We start from the raw sequence: 20,678 nt of genomic DNA, 5'->3' as shown, positions 1-20,678 counted from the left end.
TTGCTAGTACTACTCTACTAGATACGCATTGCTCAAGTTTTCTAGTTATATTTGGTACATTCGTGAGCCTGGTAGCCTAAGTTTGATGAAGAAAGATATGTGTGTCTTCTCGTCCCTGTCTCCCTTGGGTCCAATATGACGTTGTTATTAGAACTTGAAAAGTCTAGTCGGCACCTCTATGTTAGAAAAGTCTAGCCCGCACATAATGCCGGCTGCGACTAATTGGCCATCCATGCATGCACCCGGTCAAGAATGCATCGAAATATCTTCCCAACAAGATTTCCTGTGGATGATGCATGATTGCTGAAGACTTTGTCCAAGTAATTAAACTGACCGTATGTGCCAAGTTGTACTCCTAGACTTGTATTCCTTGCAAGTCCTTGTGTCTATAATTAGTATGAAGCTAGTGAAAGATCGATAAAGACCACTCACCATTTCTCTCCCAAAGTCTAGCTATATGGGTAGCTGCTTGCCATGGGGATTATTGTCTTCGATAGTAGTACTATTTTTGATACAGTTCATGCTTCACTTCTCCTCTGGATGCTCCGTGGAGGAGAGGGCTGCACTAATGGATATTCGGTCTTCCCTTATGAGAGTGCGCTCCTTGGGCGTGACTAATTCATGGGGGGAGGATGGTGATGACTGCTGCTCATGGGAGCGTGTGAAATGCAACAATACAACACATCGAGTGTCTCATCTCGATCTTTCGTACATATTTGTGACTAGTTCACACGATCATTGGTATTTAAACTCAACAGTGTTCTCTGCATTGCATGAGCTTGAATACCTTGATCTATCAAACAATTATCCCTGTTCGCTAGCCTTGGAAGGTACGTATGTGTGCTCCAAATTCTCCTTTTATAGAACAATATGTATGTGCCATGACTTCTTATTCTCATTGATATGCAAACAAAAACACCTGCAGGATTAGTTGGACTATCCAAGTTTCGATATCTCGATCTTAGTGCTACTACACAGGGAGGTGGTTTCCCGGAATTTCTAGGGCGCATTGTTTCACTGGAAGTTCTAGCTCTCAACGGTAACTACATGACCGGAGCTCTTCCAAGCACAGGTAAAGATTTGTGCTTATTGTAGGAGTAGTAAGGTAGACGTCAAATTGTCATATTAATAATTCGTCTCGCATGCCTACACATGTTGCAGCTGCTGAAGATCTTAGAAACTTGCGACAATTGAACATGTCTTTCAATAGCTTCGATGGAGACCTCCCGGAATCGCTATTTGCACTTCCTCGCCTAAAGATCCTAGATCTCAACTTGAATAACTTTCGTGGGCAAATTCCAATAAATTCATCCTTGGGACCACTTTCACTTGAAGTCTTGGATCTCAGTTATAATAGACTCAACAGAACTCTTCCAATTTTTACAGGTAGATATTCTTACTTCATGTTTTATTAGTATCTGCTACCTGTAACAATTATACTACTTGCACGCCTTGCAGACTTTAAAAACATCAGGACCTTGAACTTGGGTGTCAACCAGTTCAGTGGATCTCTTCCTGCGTCTTTATTTGCACTTCCTCATCTCGAAATCTTAAATCTCGTATCTAATAAGTTAAGTGGAGCTCTTCCAAATGAACAAGGTATTCCTATCAGAAGAACATTTACTGCGTATATTAGAAGAAGAAAATGTGTAACCATTGATGATACCTATTGTTACATGATTTTTCTACTCCTGCAGCATTTGAAATTCTCAAGAATCTACGAGAGTTGTATTTGGCAATCAACCAGTTCAGTGGAAACATTCCAGCATTCTTATTTTTGCTCCCACATATTCAACAATTGGATCTCTCCTATAATTGCTTTGGAGGACAAATTCTGATAAATCAATCATCAAATCTTCCATTGTCGTTTAAGGCTCTTCAGCTTTCTGGCAACAATTTGAGTGGTAGACTTTCTTTCTTTTGGCTTAGAAACCTCACAAATCTAGAAGTGATAGACCTTTCAGGCAATTCTAACCTAGTTGTTGACGGGCATATTCCTGGATGGATCCCTTCATTCCAATTGAAAGTGCTATTGCTCTCTGGTTGTGACCTTGACAAGAACATTATTGCAGAACCACATTTTTTACGCACACAACGTCAGTTAGAGCTTCTTGATTTATCCAACAATAACTTGTCGGGTAGCATGCCGAATTGGCTGTTTACAAAGGAATCATCACTTCAGTATCTAATTCTTGGAAATAACTCACTAACCGGATCGATGGACCCAATATGGCATACCCAACCTTATCTGTCCACTATCGACATACACATGAACCAAGTCACAGGACGTCTGCCAGACAACATTGGCTCATTGTTTCCAAGATTGTCTGTTCTTAATATTTCTAGTAACAACATCGACGGGAACATACCGAAGTCGTTGTGCGAGAACATTTACATGGAATCTTTGGACATGTCGAACAACAAACTTTCTGGGAAAGTTCCAGCTTGTATTTTCACTAATTATCAATGGCTATCCACGTTGAAGGTCTCAAACAACAGGCTTGGTGGTTTAATTTTTGGTGGGATGAATAATCTGTCCAACATGAATGAATTGTACCTGGACAGGAACAAATTTGAAGGGACAATACCACATAGTTTGTCAGGTGTTTTAAAAGTCATGGATTTGCATGATAACGAGCTGTCTGGCAATCTTGATAACTCATTATGGAATCTATCTTCTTTGGTGGTCCTGAATCTTGCTGACAACCATATAACCGGCAAAATTCATCCACAAATCTGTGGTTTCATGGGACTTCGCTTTTTAGATCTATCAAGCAATAATCTTACATGGTCTGTACCAAATTGTATCTTTATACAGCTCAATTTTGTTAACCTGTCTGAGAACTCATTTTCTGGCGATATCTCTTTTCCCTTTTTCAACACATCAAGTCTGATTTCTTTGGATATCAGACACAATCAGTTCACAGGCAACCTCCATTGGGTACATTATCTTCACAACATTAGGCTACTTATGTTGGGCAGAAATAAGTTCGAAGGGCCAATTAATCCAAAAGTGTGCAAACTCATGTACTTGAGGATAATTGATTTGTCCCATAACAAGCTTTCAGGTTCATTGCCAGCATGTATTGGTGATATCTCTTTCAAAGGCAACACAGACGATCAAATATTGGAGCCAGTCTATGGAGAGATATACAATGGCTCTTCATATGACTTACGAGGCTTCACCTTTGCCTCCAAGGGGAATCTCTACACATACGGTCGAAGTTTCTTCGCTTCAATGTCTGGCATCGACCTATCTGCAAACATGTTGCATGGAGAAATTCCTTGGGAGCTAGGGAATCTAAGCCATGTCAAATCCCTTAACCTGTCATACAATTTCTTTGTTGGCCCGATCCCGATGACCTTGGGCGGCATGGAGGAGATAGAGAGCTTGGACCTCTCCCACAATGAGCTGAGTGGACCAATACCTTGGCAGCTAACTCAGTTATCAACATTGGGGGTGTTCTCTGTGGCATACAACAACTTGTCAGGATGTATACCAAACTCTGGTCAGCTAGGCTTCGGCATGGAGAGCTACCTAGGTAACACCAACCTTCACCAGATTACACAGGGGAACATGTGTGCTGCTCCCGGTCCAGATCCTGCTGCCGGGAAAGAAGTGGAAGAGACGACCAGTGACCCAGTTCTATATGTGGTCACAGCTGCCGGCTTTGTGTTGGCATTTTGGGCCACTATTGGATTTTCGTTTTGCCATCCTTACGGAAGATCTGTAATGCTCAAGATGTAGTGCTTGAGCCATTAAACATCCGTACTACGGTCATGTAGTGCTTGAGCATTACATGTTAGATATGTATAATCCTTAAATGTAAGATCCACAAAGCTTCCTTTTTCTGGCTCTAATGTAACCTACTCTACTTTGTAACTGATTGTACTATTTCTTAAAGAGAATGTATCAGACCCTTTGCATATGCGGCAAATAATGGAGGTTCATGCAGTCATGCTGGAAAAATCGCCGCAAATTCATTCTCTTGCTTGTTCTTGATGACCTTTCACCATTTTCCAGAATCTGATTCTATGGCTAGTGGCACCAGCATACCTCCTTTGAGATCATCAGCATGTGAACTCTTCGCAATAGACTTTTGTAACTTGATGGAATATTTGAAGTCTTTTATCTGCATGGATTATATAGGACATGTTAACGAATGCCCCTTGTACTGAAAACCACCCTCCCAAAGATTATAGCTTTTACAAGAAACAGTAACGAAAAATATAAGCACCTGTTCTTCCAGGTCAAGAATCATATCATCCTTCAGCTTCAACTGTGCTCTCTCCCTGTGAATGCAGATTTCATTAAAGAAGGATACAGTAAAGTTGTGGCATTTTAGAATGGAATAGATATGAAAGGAGAATATTCAAACAACCTTCAAATAAGATTGAACATGAATACATATATAGTTCAGCCAATCATTTCAAGTATCTATGTTCATAATGTGCCCCAAAAAATGCATTATTTAACTTCTTTCAAATAACACATCTTGAATGTAGCGCAGCTGCTACCATTTTCAGGTGGAAAGATCAAAACATACCTTTCCTCTATTCCCTTTACCGTCTGGCGCCATATATCCTGGCTCTTCGTGAGTTTTTTATTCATCTAATAAGGCAAAGGACATCAGTTACACCAACGGCCAGACTGGTTGTACTTTATAATGGAAAGATGTGTGATTTAAAAGGCTCACTTCAGCAACTTTCTTTTTTTCTCCAACATTGTATTTGCAAGCTTAAGTTGCATCTCTTGAAACTTATCATTTACAGTTTTATCCACAGCAACAGAAATGTGGTGTTCCCTTTCTTTCTTAGCGTCTGGCAAAAGAGCTTATGAACAAACAGAGGCATATAAATGGATCAGAATAGTACATAACTAACTATAACAAAATGTATCTTCAAGAAAAACTATACGAGAAGCTCTAGAACAATACAATGGATAGTAAAAAATAGTACTACAAAGGAAAGAGCACTGCACCTCTCGCTGAGTTTCAAGTTGGCTTGCTAAAAGACGATTGTATTCATCCACAATCTGTTAAGAGCAGGGCACATGATTTTGAGGAACAAGAATACCAAGAAGGTGTTACAGAGAATCAAAACAAAGAAACTTAAAACTCTTACTGTGTCCGCTTTGCTGCTAAACATAACTCCACCCATATCTGAGTCCTCGTGCATACAGTTTACGCAGTTGTCCCCGGGATATTCACACTTTGAACTGAACTTAGCATGCTTTACATCGCTTTTTGAGTGCTTGAGTCGATGGACACAACTGTCACCGACATAATCCCAAACACGCTGAGTTTCCAAATCAAGAGAATAGCAGTGCTGAGTGCCTTTCCAGTGCCTGATTGAATGCCCTTCTTTGTACCTATAAACGGCAAAACAATAAAGTTAAGGTTGATTTGGGCATGATGACAAAAGTAGAACTACTCATATATTTAACCTCTGGCATAGTTTTTCTTTAAATAATCATGCTAAATGCTTCAAAATAGCACAACATAGCAGAGTGACCATGGGTTCTGAACATCTGCTAAAAAAGGTCAAAAGGAAATAACTATTACTACATAAAAGATTTGTATCAGGGAGTCTGGGAGAAATAAAAGCGATGATATAGTTAAGTTTCATGTTAAATGCTTTGAAATAGCAGATAGCAGTGACTACTAGTTCTGAACTTCTGATGACAAAAGGTCAAAAGGAAATAATTATTACTACATCAAAGACATGTATCAGGTAGTTTGGGAGAAATAGAAGTGATGATATAGTTATGCTCCAATGTAGGTTTCCCTTCTTCCTAACTTCTACTGAGTGCACCAGACCACCAGTACAGCATACTATGTAAAGGTGTGAAATGCTTAATCATTCCTGCCATAGTAGGACGACTACGAGTTCTGGTACACTTTCAGTCAGCCAGCGTTAGCATACCTTCCGCATCCAACAAAACCACATATCACACAGATCCAGAGGTTTTCAGAGGTCTGGCAAACAGAACATGTAGGATTTGTAGGAGCTTCAGACAGCTTCTGACAGAACTGACAAACCTGAAATTGAAACAACAATAAATAAAGGCAAACTACAATGGAACCCAATACACAGACAATTTAACGCTACACATACATGTGGTTATAGTGTTGGAAACTTGGAATGAATGCTTGTGTCTATAAAGCAGCATTTACTCGTTTGCAATTTTATGATCTAGTCAATTGAAGCGGAAATCAATATGTATCTTGGGTAATTAGATTCAAACAGCTGGCAACAACATTCAATACTTTATACTGGGTAAAAATATATCCATATGAGCACTAGACACAAGGTTTAATATTCAAGTCAATATGTATCTTAGATAATTAGATTCAAACAGTTGGTGTGAACATTCAATACTCTATACCGAGTGAAATTTATTCATATGAGCAACAGACACAAAGTTTAATATTTAACACTGCAAATACCCCTGAACCTCAGTAGGCTCCGAGTGTCCAAGAGTACAAATAAAGCCCAATGTGTGATATCAGTCACCAGATGACTGCACATTCAACATTGCTGTGGAATTCTTTCTACTTCACTAACCAGTCCTACTTTAGAATATTAAAAGTAAGTGAACACATGAGAAGATTTATATAAAATGAGTAATGGCAACCCAGATGTAGTGTAAAGACAAAACAAGAAAAGATGGCTTCCATCTGAAACAAAGTGATTCCTAGTTTCCCCGTTAGCACGCAATGAAACAGTGATTAAGAAGATCCTTCCTTACCGGACAAGATGAACTGACCCACATTGAAACGCATGAACACTGGAAAGAATGGTCACAATTAGTAGCCCCAATTCCGCTGATGTCTTGATCCAACCTTTCTGAATCACACAGAAAAGATAGTTAGGGAACAGACTGGTCATGTAATACCTTACACTAGATACATAACTAAAGTGACAAGCAAAAGAATCTAAAAATTAAAGATGAGGAAATGGAATATTGGTAGATCTAATTAAATGGTTTCCAAACTGTAGCCAGAAAAAAAGTGGGTGTATCTGTGGATGGTTATACTTAAACAACAGAAATGCATGCATAAACCGTAATATTTTACCCCACAGAGGCACAGACACAGTTCTGCAATTTGGTAGAAATTACATGCTTAAAAGGATGCCTCCAGAAGCTGTCTGTAAGAGAGTAACAACATGAAAATTGATTTGCCTAATATTGTGGGCTGCCCTTAAAATAAGGTAATCTGGATTTTGGGAGGGTAAAAACTCCACAGAGATGTAAAAATTTGATGTTTGCAGATGGTGTTTCTGACAAATAAAAGTGCCTAAGCTTTTTACTAGATCATTACAACTGCGGTTTTCTCAAGCAATGCGGCCATAATCAGAAGTAAACTTTGCACGAAGTTCATATCCAATGTTAACATAATACTAAGCTTGTGTGTATGCCTAAAAGGAGCTCACCTATGCAAACAGGACAAGTCGGAAGCTTGGTAGATCAAACCGGTGGGATGACGGCCAACTCAGTGGATGATGTGTATTGCACAGCAACTATAAACAGAACATGGCACACTCTACCTGCAACATGGAACAGCAAGCACATTTCCCAAATTTAGCAGCAGCATTGCACAAGGACGATAAACCAACCAACACCTAATTGACAATCTTACAACCTCCAAGGACGAGAACCTCCAGCCATTAAGATCCAGGTAAAATCCGTCGGCACTCTTCTGATCCTCAAACTCCACAAGCACGTTGTACCGGTCCTCCACCCCATCATCGCTATGATCATGACGGCACATACAAGTGTTATGTGTGAATACTCAAATGCAATCATTTAGTCTAAATGCGTCTAGAAATTCACCTGATGACACGGATCTCAGAGGCCGCAGAAGCTGACGAAGTCGTCCGGCGTGACCCGGGTTGGAACGGCGAGCACCAGGAGGCGCGGCATGCGGAAAAGAGCAAATTAGTGAGAAATCGAGGCGGGGTCGTTACCGGGAGTAGGGAAATGCAGGGGAGCCGTGGGGCGGCGGGCCCGGAGGAGGGGGGAGAGAGGGTGGCGGTGGCGGTGGCGGCGACGGCGGAGGCATAGCATGAAGCGGGGAAGGTGGAGGAGGAGCGGTAGAGGTGGAAGACACCGCAGGTGTGGTGGATCCTAGGGTTCCGTGCGGCCGCGGCGGAGGTCACGCCGAGCAGCTCGAGAGGTGTTGTGTCGGAGGTGGTGGAGGGGAGAGGGTTGCTGGAGCATTGGGAGATGGGATTGGATGCCGACATCGTCGGCGGCGGCGGAGCTGCTGGTGCCGACATCGTCGGCGGCGGCGTGGGCGCCGGGCAACTCGACAGACAGGATAACGAAGGCTGAACAGTGTCGGTCGTGTCACGAACTCAGCATACTTTCATCTGAAAATAATCCAATTTGTTAGTACTACTGTACTTCCCCGTTTCTTTTTAGTCTGCATATAAAATTTGGTCAAAGTCAAATTTTACAAAGTTTGATTAACTTTAAAGAAAAAATATCATCATCTACAGTACTAAAATTATATATCATGAAACTTAATTTCATCATTCATCTAATAATGTTAATTTCATAGTGTGAATGTTGATATCTTTTTTTATAAAGTTAGTCAAACTTTACAAAGTTTGACTTTGACCAATTCTTATATGCGAACTAAAAAAAAGAGTATTTATTAGTTGTGTGACGAGATGTTATTGAATTTCAAATTAACGAAGTTTTTTCTAGAACACAAAATTAACCAAGTTGCACGCTATGATGCCTAGCATCAACAACAAAATTTAGGAAGACGAACAACAAAAATGAGCAAGATGAATTCCCATGTTACCCTAAAAAGCATCAACGACAAAAATTAGGAAGACCAATTCCCATGTTAATCGAACACAAGCATTATTTACAAGAAAACATCCGAAAAGATTTAGAGCCTGTTCATAGCGACTCCGCTCCACAACTTTGCTCTGGGAGCTGGCGGAGCAGCGCCGAACGCTACAACTCACAGAATCAAAAGAGTGGAGCGAAGCTGGTTGCTATTCAATCTGGCGGAGCCGCTAAAACCGAGCTCCACGCGACTCCACACGACTGACCAGTGTTAAATCAGCTCGATGTGTCGTGGGAAGCCAGTACAGAGTGAAGTTTGATGCCAAACAAGTTGTCAACTCCCGATTTGTTGTGGGGAGTCAGCAACCTAGGAGCGGGGAGTGGAGTCAAGGATTTGACGGAGTGGAGGGCATCCGAACAGGCTGTTAGTCACCAGGAATCCTCCAACCACTCAATCCCACACACGCCGATGACATGTTGATGTTGGTGTCGTTGGAGTTCCATGTTTCGAAGGATCCACCGTTCGAAGAAGAAAACGATAATCAATCATACCTACATGTACGCCAAAGTCAGATGAAATAACCAAATCGGTGTCATTGTTGCAGAAGCATCACTAAACCGACGAATAAACAACCAACCCACCCACCCACCCCCCCCTTCCCCGTGCGTTTCTGCGAAGAGGAAGACAAATATAAACACTTGATCTCATTGTTAAATCCGACAAAAATTAGTCCAGATGATCTCGTTGCTAGATCCGACAACGCATGCATCGTCGGGGTTGGAAAAGAAGTCGGAGAAACCGTTATTAAACATCGTCGTGACGACCATCGAAAGAGGCGAAGTGACGGACAAGCAGGGTCGATCCAGTTGGACGTGGGCCTCCTTCGAGGTGTTCACACACGCGTCAGCTATTTTGCTCCAAGCGACGTGACCCCAGACTGCTATCCGTAACTATGAGGTGCAAGGTCGATGGGTTTTGTCCTCCATATTGGATTTTCCCGACGACGCATTTGGTGATTAGCTATCTGCCGCTCGGTGTAGGGCTTGGAGTGCTCAACATGGCCTGAAGGCTTCTGAGATGGTAGGTCTGGCAACCCTACTTCGGCTCCATGCATGAGTTTGGCCCTCATCAGAGGTGCCCCACGTAACTGGCCTAATTGAGCTCTACATGGGTGATCTGGACTCGGTGTCATGGGATTGACATCGATAGCTGACTTCTTTAGGCGCAGCACGACAACATGTGTTTCACGGGTGCAATTCCAGTTGCATTGACAGATCCACATTTGTAGTTTGCATGTGTGAAGTTATGCGGTGATGTATCGGCAGGTGTGGCAGCATAAAAAGAATTTTCGTTAGTTGGTGCTCTTTGAGTGTTGGGTTGGGGGTGGGGTGGGGGGGGGTCCAACCTAGCAATGGTGGTGTTCACGCGACATTCTCTTGTCTAAGACATTGCCTGGACTTTTCTCAGACTTCTCTTCGGGGTGAAACCCATGATCTGATCTCATCTCAATGGTTGGCTCGTGTGTTGTTCTCTTCCTAGATGCATCATTTGTCTAAAATTAAGCACCACTTACGTTAATCTAGAGTTGCCATCATTGCTGGTTGATGTTGATGTTTGCCAGAGTTGTTTTGTTGATGCCTTTGCAGCGGAAGCGATGGCCATGTCACAGGCAATCAGCTTGGCGTCTGATCTTGGACTCGTGAAAGTGCAGCTTGAAACTGACTCCCAGCTCTTGGCAGAGGCTCTTGATCTATGCAAGGTGGACTCCTCGGCGTATGCAGCATTGATTGAGGACATGAAATATCAGCTAAAGCTATGGTTCTCTAGTGTCTCCATATTTGTGTGTAGGCGTAGTGCCAATTCTGTAGCTCATGAACTTGCAAACATTGGCAGGGAGTGTGTGTGTGATCACCATCTCGAATGGGGGTCTGATGTACCTGCCCATGTGGGCGCATGTATCTTGGGTGATATGCCCAGTTCTGGTTAAGTAATCAAGCACTTTTGCTTTCAAAAAAATAATTTGGCTTTCTGCATTCTCGATGTCTTGGCTAGCTCTTGATATAGTGTTGGTGTAGATATTGAATGTAGCCTTATCTTCTTGATATTAATATACTAGTAAGATGTCCATATGCTATGCTACCGGGTCACACAAGATTAGGTGGACTTAAGTTATAGTCAGGAACCCCTACATAAAAAGAATACATACTGAGACATGGCCATGAACCTGTATGTTGCTATGGTAATAAAGAAGTATATATACTGAGACATAGTTAGGAACCTGTATGATCTTATGAATAATAAAAATGTACCGAGACACTGCCTTTACATTGATCAAAATGATGTTAAGTTTCTGATAGATACACATCGAGCACAACCCTAGGCGACACGGGGGGCGACCACGCCGCCTGCCTCCGGCCCTACCACCCCTCGTCCCCTCCCTCCCGCCGACGCCAGGGGTCTTGTCGAGCGGAGCCCGGGCGGTGACGGCAACGGCGGGGCCTTCTCCCTCGTGTGGTGATGGCGAGCTCCCCGGTGGCGGCGACGCGTGGACTGGCGAAGATTCGGCAGGGAGGAGTGTCGGGATTCCGACGACGAGCGCGAGCCAACGGTGACAGTGGAGGCACAACCTCCCCGCGGCGGAGACGCCCCTGTTGTGGTGGCTGGGAGCTTGGGTCTCGCGTGGCCCAGATGGGCTTGGGCGGGCTGGTGGTTTGGGGCTGCGACTACAGGCAAGTGCGGTGGGCCTGACGACGCCGATTGCTAGGCACTGTGGTGGTGTCGGGGGCGAGCCAAGCGGCGGCCAGCTAGATCCTCACCGTCCACCCCCCAACAATGATTGGTGGTGGCCCATGTGCACGGTTTTTGATGGAGGTTCTTCGAGCAGATCCGGGTGAAAACCTGGATCTCAGCTAGTTGTGAAGATAAATGGCAGAAACTAATATATCTAAATAACATACATACTATAGTTTGAACACACAATTATGAATTGTTCCAGGAAAAACAAGAATGAAGTAGAAGTGTTTAACAGAATGATTTGCTAAATATGCACAAGAAAAATGAATCTGCCTACACCACTACGATGAAGAAAAGAAATATTCTAGACATAACTCACACAGCAATATACATTAGTCATCTATATCAGGATCAGGCCATAGAATCATTTGACAAGCATAGTATACCCTTCTTGCTCAAATATATATGCCAACAATATTAGTTATGGGGTTTTCTCTTCATTTATCTGCTCACCTAAAAAGACATTAGACAACCACTATTGTTGGCGTCGGCGATGTCGTATGTTGCTGAAGATGTGGTCGCAGCAGATCGTGGTGCAGCAGCTCGACTGGATCAAGGCACACTGGTAGGCGCTATCTTCAAGGAGATTCACGCCCTCGCCGTGGGTGCACGAGTTAAACGCGGCTCTCGTCCAAGATACAGTAATCTCGTATCTCCTGTTGTGCACTCAAGAGGAGATGAACCAGAAGGTTCTCACCAACGTAGCTCTCTCTATGTATGTGGAGGAACACCAGATGAGATTGATGCAGAGGACCTACCATACATGGCTTTATATATAGACTCATCCTTAACAAGAAGATCTTATCTCTTGGCCAGCAAGTTTCAAAGCTATCAAGCTCAATTGGTTAGCCAAAATATTAGGACATATTTGAGTCCTTATGTAGCACGTACAGTTGAAAGCAAAGCGATTCAAACAACCAAAGCCATAACAAAAAAAATGAATAGAGGATCATGTTGAGAGGCGTCCCATCAGAACAATCGCAGAAGATATACCTGTCCAGCTAGCCAAACAAAAACAGAGGATACAATCTCAACGAATAACAACCAAAATTTACAAGAAGTTCCTTTGTAACTTTCTTCAGAAAAAGGAACACTGAAAGCCTGAAGAAAACTAACACTGGAACAAGCCTGAACATTACTGAATTCCAACAACTACTGCATACAAATCGTCTGTGTTATATTCAGAAAAAGGAAAATAAGCTGAGTCTGTAGATGGTATGTAGTATATTTGAACGAAGCAAAAAAAGAACTTCCCTTGCAATATATTTTGTACCAAGCAAAGAAACAGAATGTGCATACACACACATAAAAATTGTACTGGACCTCTTGTAACTTTCTTACATCAACCAGGTTTCTGCCAGAAAAAGATGCCGATCACACACAACAAGGAAATAAATATTTGGAGTCTGACCTGAAATTTGGATGTGGAGCTACCAAACAAAGGAGAGGCGTTGATGACAAAGAGACCTGTTATAAGTGTCATCCAAAAAGAATTGCCATCTCCATCTCCAAGACGGAAGGAGGAGGATGCGGGTCTGGACTGTGGAGCTCGTGGGTAGTGCTTCAGTTGCAAACGGCGTAGAGGTCCTGGGGAGCAGCTCATACTCGAATTAGACGGATGTGGAGCGCGTCGATGGGAAGGAGGTGAAGCTGGTGGGCGCCGGTGCTGCTGCATGAGAGCCATTGCTGAATCAGGGGGCGGACGATGTACTTGCTGATGTCGGCGCCAGATGAGATGCATTAGGGCTTGTTCGGTTACATGAGTTTTGAAGAGGATTGGAGTGGATTGGGGAGGATTCATTCCCCAATAAGCTAAAATCCACGTCAATCCCGTCCAAACCTCCCCAATCCTCTCCAGGAGTGGTTTAACCGAACATAGCCTTAGGGCTTGTTCGGTTGCATGAGTTTTGAAGAGGATTGGAGTGGATTGGGGAGGATTCATTCCCCAATAAGCTAAAATCCACGTCAATCCCGTCCAAACCTCCCCAATCCTCTCCAGGAGTGGTTTAACCGAACATAGCCTTAGGGCTTGTTCGGTTGCATGAGTTTTGAAGAGGATTGGAGTGGATTGGGGAGGATTCATTCCCCAATAAGCTAAAATCCACGTCCAAACCTCCCCAATCCTCTCCAGGAGTGGTTTAACCGAACATAGCCTTAGGGGGAGATGGCGGGCGGAGGGGCTTCTGCATCAGAGAATGAGACAGAAGAGGTTTCGCGAACCTCGGGGACAGACGGCGCCGGCGGCGTACATGCCGACATCGGCATCCAAGGAGACAGGGTAGGGGGAAGAAGAGATAGCAGGAGGAGGGGGGAGGAGGAGGCGGAGGTGGCATGAGTGGTGGGGCTGCTGCCAAAGAGGAATTGGGAGCGGCCGGCGCCGGCCGTGTGTGAGCGACAGCGGCAGTTGGCCAGTTCGGTTCCACTGTGTTCTCCCCTCTTCGAGAAGGATCGAATGCCTCTAGTTTCCTGGTTGGGTGAGTTGGGGATCCACGGAGCAGGACATAGAGCACAAGGGTTCTTTTGTAAATGTGAAGTGGGGCTGCCTCCCGTGCGTCGGATACAGATCCGATGGTCGAAAATTGTAGATGGCAGGCACACCATCACCACCAACTCAGATTTTTATAGTAGAGATTATCTTTATCAAAAAATAATATATGTAGTCCTTTCATGAGCCTGGTATATAGTATCTCTAGAAACATATGTGCGTACCCCTGTCTCCCTTGGACCCCCATATGGCGTTTTTAGAACTTGAAGATTCTAGCCTGCACTTATACTGTTAAAAAAAATATCTAGCGGCACCTAATGCCGGCTGCAACTAATTGACCGTGTGTGCCAAGCTGTACTCCTTGTTCTCGTATCCCTGGCATGTTCCTGGCAACTAATTGACCGTGTGTGCCGGAAGATAAAAGCGAAGCCTGCAGACCTGTAAGGCCCACTCACCAATCACCATCTCTCTCCCAAAGTATAGACTAGTTACCTACAAGAGTCGTTCCAAGTGCAGACAGAAGAGGGAAAAGCTTATTAACAACTGTGAGGCATGGGTAGCTGCTTGCCATGGGGATCATTGTCTTTGATGCTGTTTCTCTTGTTACAGTTCATGCTTCAGTTGTCCTCTGGCTGCTTCGTGGAGGAGAGGGCTGCTCTACTAGACATTCAGTCTTCTCTGATGAGAGCGGGCTCCCCTGGGACGCTTGGTTCATGGGCGAAGGATGGTGATGACTGCTGCTCGTGGGAGCGAGTGAAATGTAACGATACAACACAGCGAGTGTCTCATCTCTACCTTTCCTCTGTATATGTAACTAATTCACACAATCGTTGGTATTTAAACTCGACTATGTTTTCTGCGTTACGTGACCTTAAATACCTTGATCTATCATCCAATCGTCCGTGTTCGCTAGCCATGGAAGGTACGTTTGTCCTCCAAATTCTCTTTTTTTTTACAACAATATATGTATGTGTGATGACTCTTATTATTCTCATTGTTGTAAAAACAAAAATACCTGCAGGTTTAGTTGGACTAGCCAAACTTCGATATCTCGACCTCAGTGACACTGTATGGGGAGGGGGGTTCCCAGAATTTATTGGGCAAATTGTTTCGCTAGAAGTTTTAGCTCTCAACAATAATGGCATGACCGGAGGTTTTCCAAGCACAGGTATAGATTTGTGCTTAATCATTATAGTAGAGTAGTACTAAGGTAGACATCAGTATTGCATATTCATAACTCGTCTCAGTATGCCTACACAATTTGCAGCTGTTGAAAATCTTAGAAACTTGCGGCAACTGAATATGTCTTCGAATAGCTTCAACGGAAGCCTCCCGGATTTGCTATTTGCACTTCCGCACCTACAGATCCTGGATCTCTCCAGCAATAACTTTGGTGGGCATATTCCAACAGATCTCAGATTGAATCGCCTCAACAGAACTCTCCCAGTTAGAGGTAAAAGAAACTTATATTCCAAAAAGGGATTTCATGTTTCATACTTCAATTTGTGCCACCTGTACTAACTGTACTACTTACATGCATCACAGCCTTTAAAAACATCAGGAACTTGAATTTGGGTGGCAACCTATTCAGTGGATCTCTCCCTGTGTCAATATTTTCACTTCCTCATCTGAAGTTCCTAGATCTCTCATTTAATAGATTGGAGGGACAATTTACTATTAATTTCTCTTCGGAACAAGTTCCACTTGAAGTCTTACATCTCAATCATAATAAGCTGAGTGGAGCTCTTCCGAATGAACAAGGTACTCCTATAGTCCTATTAGAATGGGCATTTCCTGCTTATATCAGTAAAGATGGTGTCACCATTGTTTTCTACTAATTATTAATACATGATTTGGTACTTCCACAGCATTTCAAATTCTCAAGAACCTACGAGAGTTGTATTTGAGTTCCAACCAATTCAGCGGAAACATTCCAACATTCTTGTTTTCACTTCCACGTATCGAACGGTTGAATCTCTCGGCGAACTTCCTAGGAGGACAAATTCTGACAAATTCATCTTCGGATCTTTCATTGTCCCTCAAGAGTCTTTGGTTTTCCCAAAACAATTTGAGCGGTAAACTTTCTTTCATTTGGCTCCGAAACCTCACAAAGCTAGAAGAGATAGACTTTTCAGGCAATGGAAACCTAACTGTTGATGTTCATATTTCTGGATGGACACCTCCGTTCCAATTGAAACAACTACTGCTCTCTGGTTGTGACCTTGACAAGAACATCATTGCTGAACCACATTTTTTACGCACTCAACGTCGTTTAGAGGTGCTTGATTTGTCCAACAATAACTTGTCAGGTAGCATGCCAAATTGGTTGTTTACAGAGGATGCAACACTACAGGATCTAAATCTTGGAAATAACTTGCTAATTGGATCACTGGACCCAATATGGCATACCCAATCTTCACTCGGTGTTCTCAACATACACATGAACCATATCACAGGACAGCTGCCGGCCAACCTCAGCTCAATGTTTCCAGGCTTGTTTGCTCTAGATTTTTCTAGTAACGACTTGTTTGGGTACATACCAACATCAATGTGCGAGATCAGCTACATGCAATTTTTAGACCTATCAAACAACAAACTTTCTGGGGAGGTTCCAGCTTGTGTTTTTACTAGTTGTCCCAGTCTATTGTCCTTGAAGGTCTCAAACAACAAGCTTGGTGGTCTGATTTTTGGTGGGATGAATAATCTGTCCAATATATTTGAATTGTTCTTGGATGGTAACAAATTTAAAGGGACATTGCCTCATGATCTGGCAGGAAAGTTTGTGGTTGTCATTGATTTGCATGATAACGAGCTGTCTGGGCAACTCGATACGTCATTTTGGAATCTGCCCTCGTTGTCAGCCTTGAATCTTGCTGGAAACCGAATGACTGGCAAAATTGATCAACAAATCTGTGGCTTCACAAGGATTAGCCTTTTAGATCTATCACACAACAACCTTACAGGGTCTGTACCAAACAGTTGCTTCGTAGAGCTCACATTTCTTAACCTTGCAGGGAACTCCTTATCTGGCGATATCTCTTTTCTCCTTTTCAACACATCAAGTCTGATTGCTTTGGATATCAGACACAATCAGTTCATGGGCAAGCTCAATTGGGTAAGTTACCTTGACAGTATTAGGCTACTTTCGCTGGGCAGAAATAAGTTTGAAGGGCAGATCACTCCAACCCTGTGCAGACTCATGTACTTGAGGATACTTGATTTTTCACATAACAAGCTTTCTGGTTCCCTGCCAGCATGTATTGGTAATATCTCTTTCAAAGGTGATAGGGACGATGCAATTTTTCAGTCAGCATATGAGAGTACTACGTACTTGAGTGGCTATGACTTAAGAGGCTTCACCTTCGCTACCAAAGGGAATCTATACACGTACGGTCGCAGTCTCTTTGTTTCAATGTCAGGGATCGACCTATCTGCAAACATGTTGGATGGAGAAATTCCTTGGGAGCTAGGAAATCTGAGGCATATCAGATCCCTTAATTTGTCCAACAATTTCTTTGTTGGCCGGATCCCGCCGACCTTGGGCGGCATGGAGGAGATAGAGAGCTTGGACCTCTCCCACAATGAGCTGAGTGGACCAATACCTTGGCAGCTAACTCAGTTATCAACATTGGGGGCGTTCTCTGTGGCATACAACAACTTGTCAGGATGTATACCAAACTCTGGTCAGCTCAGCTCATTCGGCATGGACAGCTACCTAGCCAACACCAACCTTCACAACATTACACAGGGGAATACTTGTGCTGCTCCCGGAGATCCTGCTGTGGGGAAAGATGTGGAAGAGACGCCCAGTGACCTAGTTTTATATGTGGTCACAGCTGCTGGCTTTGTGTTGACATTTTGGGCCATTATTGGGTTCTCATTTTGCCATCCTTACGGAAGATCTGTGATGCTCAAGATGTAGTATTTGAGCCATTAAACATCCATACTACGGTCATGTAGTGCTTGAGCATTACATGTTAGATATGTAAAATGTTTAAATGTAAGATCCAATGAGCTTTCTTTCGGGCTCTAATGTAACCTACTCTACTTTGTAACTGATTGTACTACTCCCTCCGTCCCAAAATAAGTGTCTCAACTTTGTACTAGCTCTAATACAAATTTGTACTAAGCTCAAGACACTTATTTTGGGACGGAGGTAGTATTTCTTAAAGAGAATGTATCAGACCCTATACATATGCGGCAAATAATGGAGGTTCATGCAGTCATGCTAGCTAAGTCGCCGCTAAATCCTTCTCATGCTTGTTCTTGACGACCTTTTACCCTTTCCAGAATGTGATCTATGGCCAGTAGCACCAGCATACCTCCTTTCAGATCATCGGTCTCCTCTATTTTTGAACTTTTGCTAAAATCAATTTATCTATGTAATGGTCCGTAAAAAAGGAATTTATCTAAAACATCAAGATTTAGGTAGTTCAGCAAAATGTTGTTTATTGATAGTGCTTGAGCTATTACACATCCTTGCAGAAGATCTGTAATTCTCAAGCCATAGTTGCCTGAACAACTACAGATTGTAAGTTGATGTAATGCAAACAATATTACAGTTATGTACTGTGCAGTCCTGAAATTTCTTTCTTGGTACGTAATGAAATTGTATTTTGTAGTAGATTCTACCTTTTCTTGCTGAGTGTATCAGATGAACTTGATTAGTGCAGGGAGAGAAACTCCAAAGAAAGAGCGACCTTGCGCTTCTCACATGAAGTCAGAAGTTAACATGCAGAATCTTGGCATATACAAAAATGGTGGAGGTTCATGCATTCATACTAGCAAAGTCGCCGCTAATTTCTTCTCTTGCTTGTTCTTGACGACCTTTTACCCTTTCAGAATCTGATTCCATGGCCAGTGGCACTAGCATACCTCCTTTGAGATCATCAGCATGTGAACTCTTCGCAATAGACTTTTGTAACTTACTGGAATATCTGAAGTCTTTTATCTGCATGGATTATATTGGACATGTTAACGAAGGCCCCTTGTACTGAAAGCCACACTCCCAAAAATTATAGCTTTTAAAGAAACAGTAATGAAAAATATAAGCACCTGCTCTTCCAGGTCAAGAATCGTATCATCCTTCAGCTTCAACTGTGCTCTCTCCCTGTGAATGCAGAATCATCAAAAAAGGATAAAGGAAACTTCTGGCATTTTAGAATGGAATAGATATGAAAGGAGAATATTCAAACAACCTCTAAATAAGACTGAACATGACATACGTATATAGTTCAGCAAATCATTTCAAGTATCTATGTTCATAACGTGCCCCAAAAAATGCATTATTTGACTTCTTTTACATGAAACATCTAAAATATAGCGCAGCTACTACCATTTTCAGGTGGAAATATCAAAACATACCTTTCCTCTATTCCATTTACTATCTGACGCCATATATCCTGGCTCTTCGTGATTTTTTCACTCATCTACACGATAAGGAAAAGGACATCAGTTACACCAGCAGCCAAGCTGGTTGTACTTCATAACGAATAGATGTGTGATTTAAATAGGCTCACTTCAGCAACTTTCTTTTTCTCAAACATTGTGTTTTCAAGCTTAAGTTGCATCTCTTGAAGCTTATCATTTATAGTTTTATCCACAGCAACAGAAATCTGTCATTCCCTTTCTTTCTTAGCGTCTGACAAAAGAGCCTTATAATACTGTGAATATGAACAGACACAAGCATATAAATGCATCAGATATACACAACATAACAACTAAAACAAATTTTATCTCCAGAAAAACTATGGGAGAAGCTCTAGAACAACAGAATGAATAGTGACCATAACTAAATAGGACAAAGGAAAGAATACTCCAGCTCGCTGAGTTTCAAGTTGGCTTTCTAAAAGACGATCGGTTAGGAAGAGCAGAGCACGTGATTTTGAGGAACAAGAATACCAATAAGGCGTTATAGCGAATCGAAACAGAGAAACTTAAATCACTTACTGTGACCGCTTTGCTGCTAAACATAACTGTTATCGATGTAATCCCAAACACGCTGAGTTCCAAATCAAGAGAATAACAATGCTGAGTGCCTTTCCAGTGCCTGATTGAATATCCTTCTTTATATGTATATAAACTACAAAGCACGGACATGGCTGGAAGTGCCGAACTGCCGTTCTGATACGGCGGGATACTCCGGGATACGCGAAGTTTGCAGTATCCCCTGAATTTCGATTTTAAAGAAAGAAAAAAACACGGGGATACACCAGGACACGTGCGGGATACGTTTGGGACACGGCCTGGCCCAAACCAGCCTCAGCCCAACCCAGTATAGCTAACCTATTTTGTAGGAACTCCCGCACGCACTGGAACGCGCCGCCAGCCTCCTGGGTCGAAGCCGCCGCCGCCTGGACTCGTCGCCGCCACCGCCGCCGGCGATGCCTGGATTCGGCCGGCGACCGCTGGTGCTACCCCCAGCCTCGCAGGTAACCCAGCAGCCTCTCCCCTCTCCTCTTTCCTCTGTTATGAAGTGAGCCTATATTCCATCGGGCCAACAGGCCAGCACATATACATGAAGGGAAATAAGCAAAGAAGCCCCTATACAATATGATAACTACACACACAGCACAACCCTGTTCTAACACCCC

General features: G+C 43.0%; 2 protein-coding genes and 2 pseudogenes across 2 annotated transcripts; 2 read left to right on the top strand and 2 right to left on the bottom strand.

The window, feature by feature from the left end:
- Window positions 1-474: 474 nt before the first annotated feature.
- On the top strand, window positions 475-3,764 carry LOC119366087 (receptor-like protein 14). Its single transcript, XM_037631769.1, has 5 exons — window positions 475-595; window positions 932-1,072; window positions 1,162-1,386; window positions 1,459-1,599; window positions 1,698-3,764. Exons 1-5 carry the CDS (start codon window positions 475-477, stop codon window positions 3,746-3,748), a joined length of 2,679 nt encoding a protein of 892 aa, XP_037487666.1. The 3' UTR covers window positions 3,749-3,764.
- A 19-nt stretch (window positions 3,765-3,783) lies between these two features.
- On the bottom strand, window positions 3,784-7,775 carry LOC119361332 (annotated as a pseudogene).
- A 6,922-nt stretch (window positions 7,776-14,697) lies between these two features.
- LOC119368609 (receptor-like protein 1) lies at window positions 14,698-18,007 on the top strand. The gene is made up of 5 exons (XM_037633821.1): window positions 14,698-15,007; window positions 15,107-15,253; window positions 15,353-15,538; window positions 15,631-15,846; window positions 15,954-18,007. Exons 1-5 carry the CDS (start codon window positions 14,698-14,700, stop codon window positions 18,005-18,007), a joined length of 2,913 nt encoding a protein of 970 aa, XP_037489718.1.
- Window positions 18,008-18,784: 777 nt separating this feature from the next.
- The window catches only part of LOC119361331, an 8,737-nt pseudogene continuing 6,843 nt past the window's right edge, over window positions 18,785-20,678 (bottom strand).

Source organism: Triticum dicoccoides, chromosome 2B (assembly GCF_002162155.2).
Source record: "Triticum dicoccoides isolate Atlit2015 ecotype Zavitan chromosome 2B, WEW_v2.0, whole genome shotgun sequence".
NCBI classification, from domain to species: Eukaryota; Viridiplantae; Streptophyta; class Magnoliopsida; order Poales; family Poaceae; genus Triticum; species Triticum dicoccoides.
Note: the sequence above shows the minus strand (reverse complement) of the source record. Positions and strands in the feature narration are given on the sequence as shown.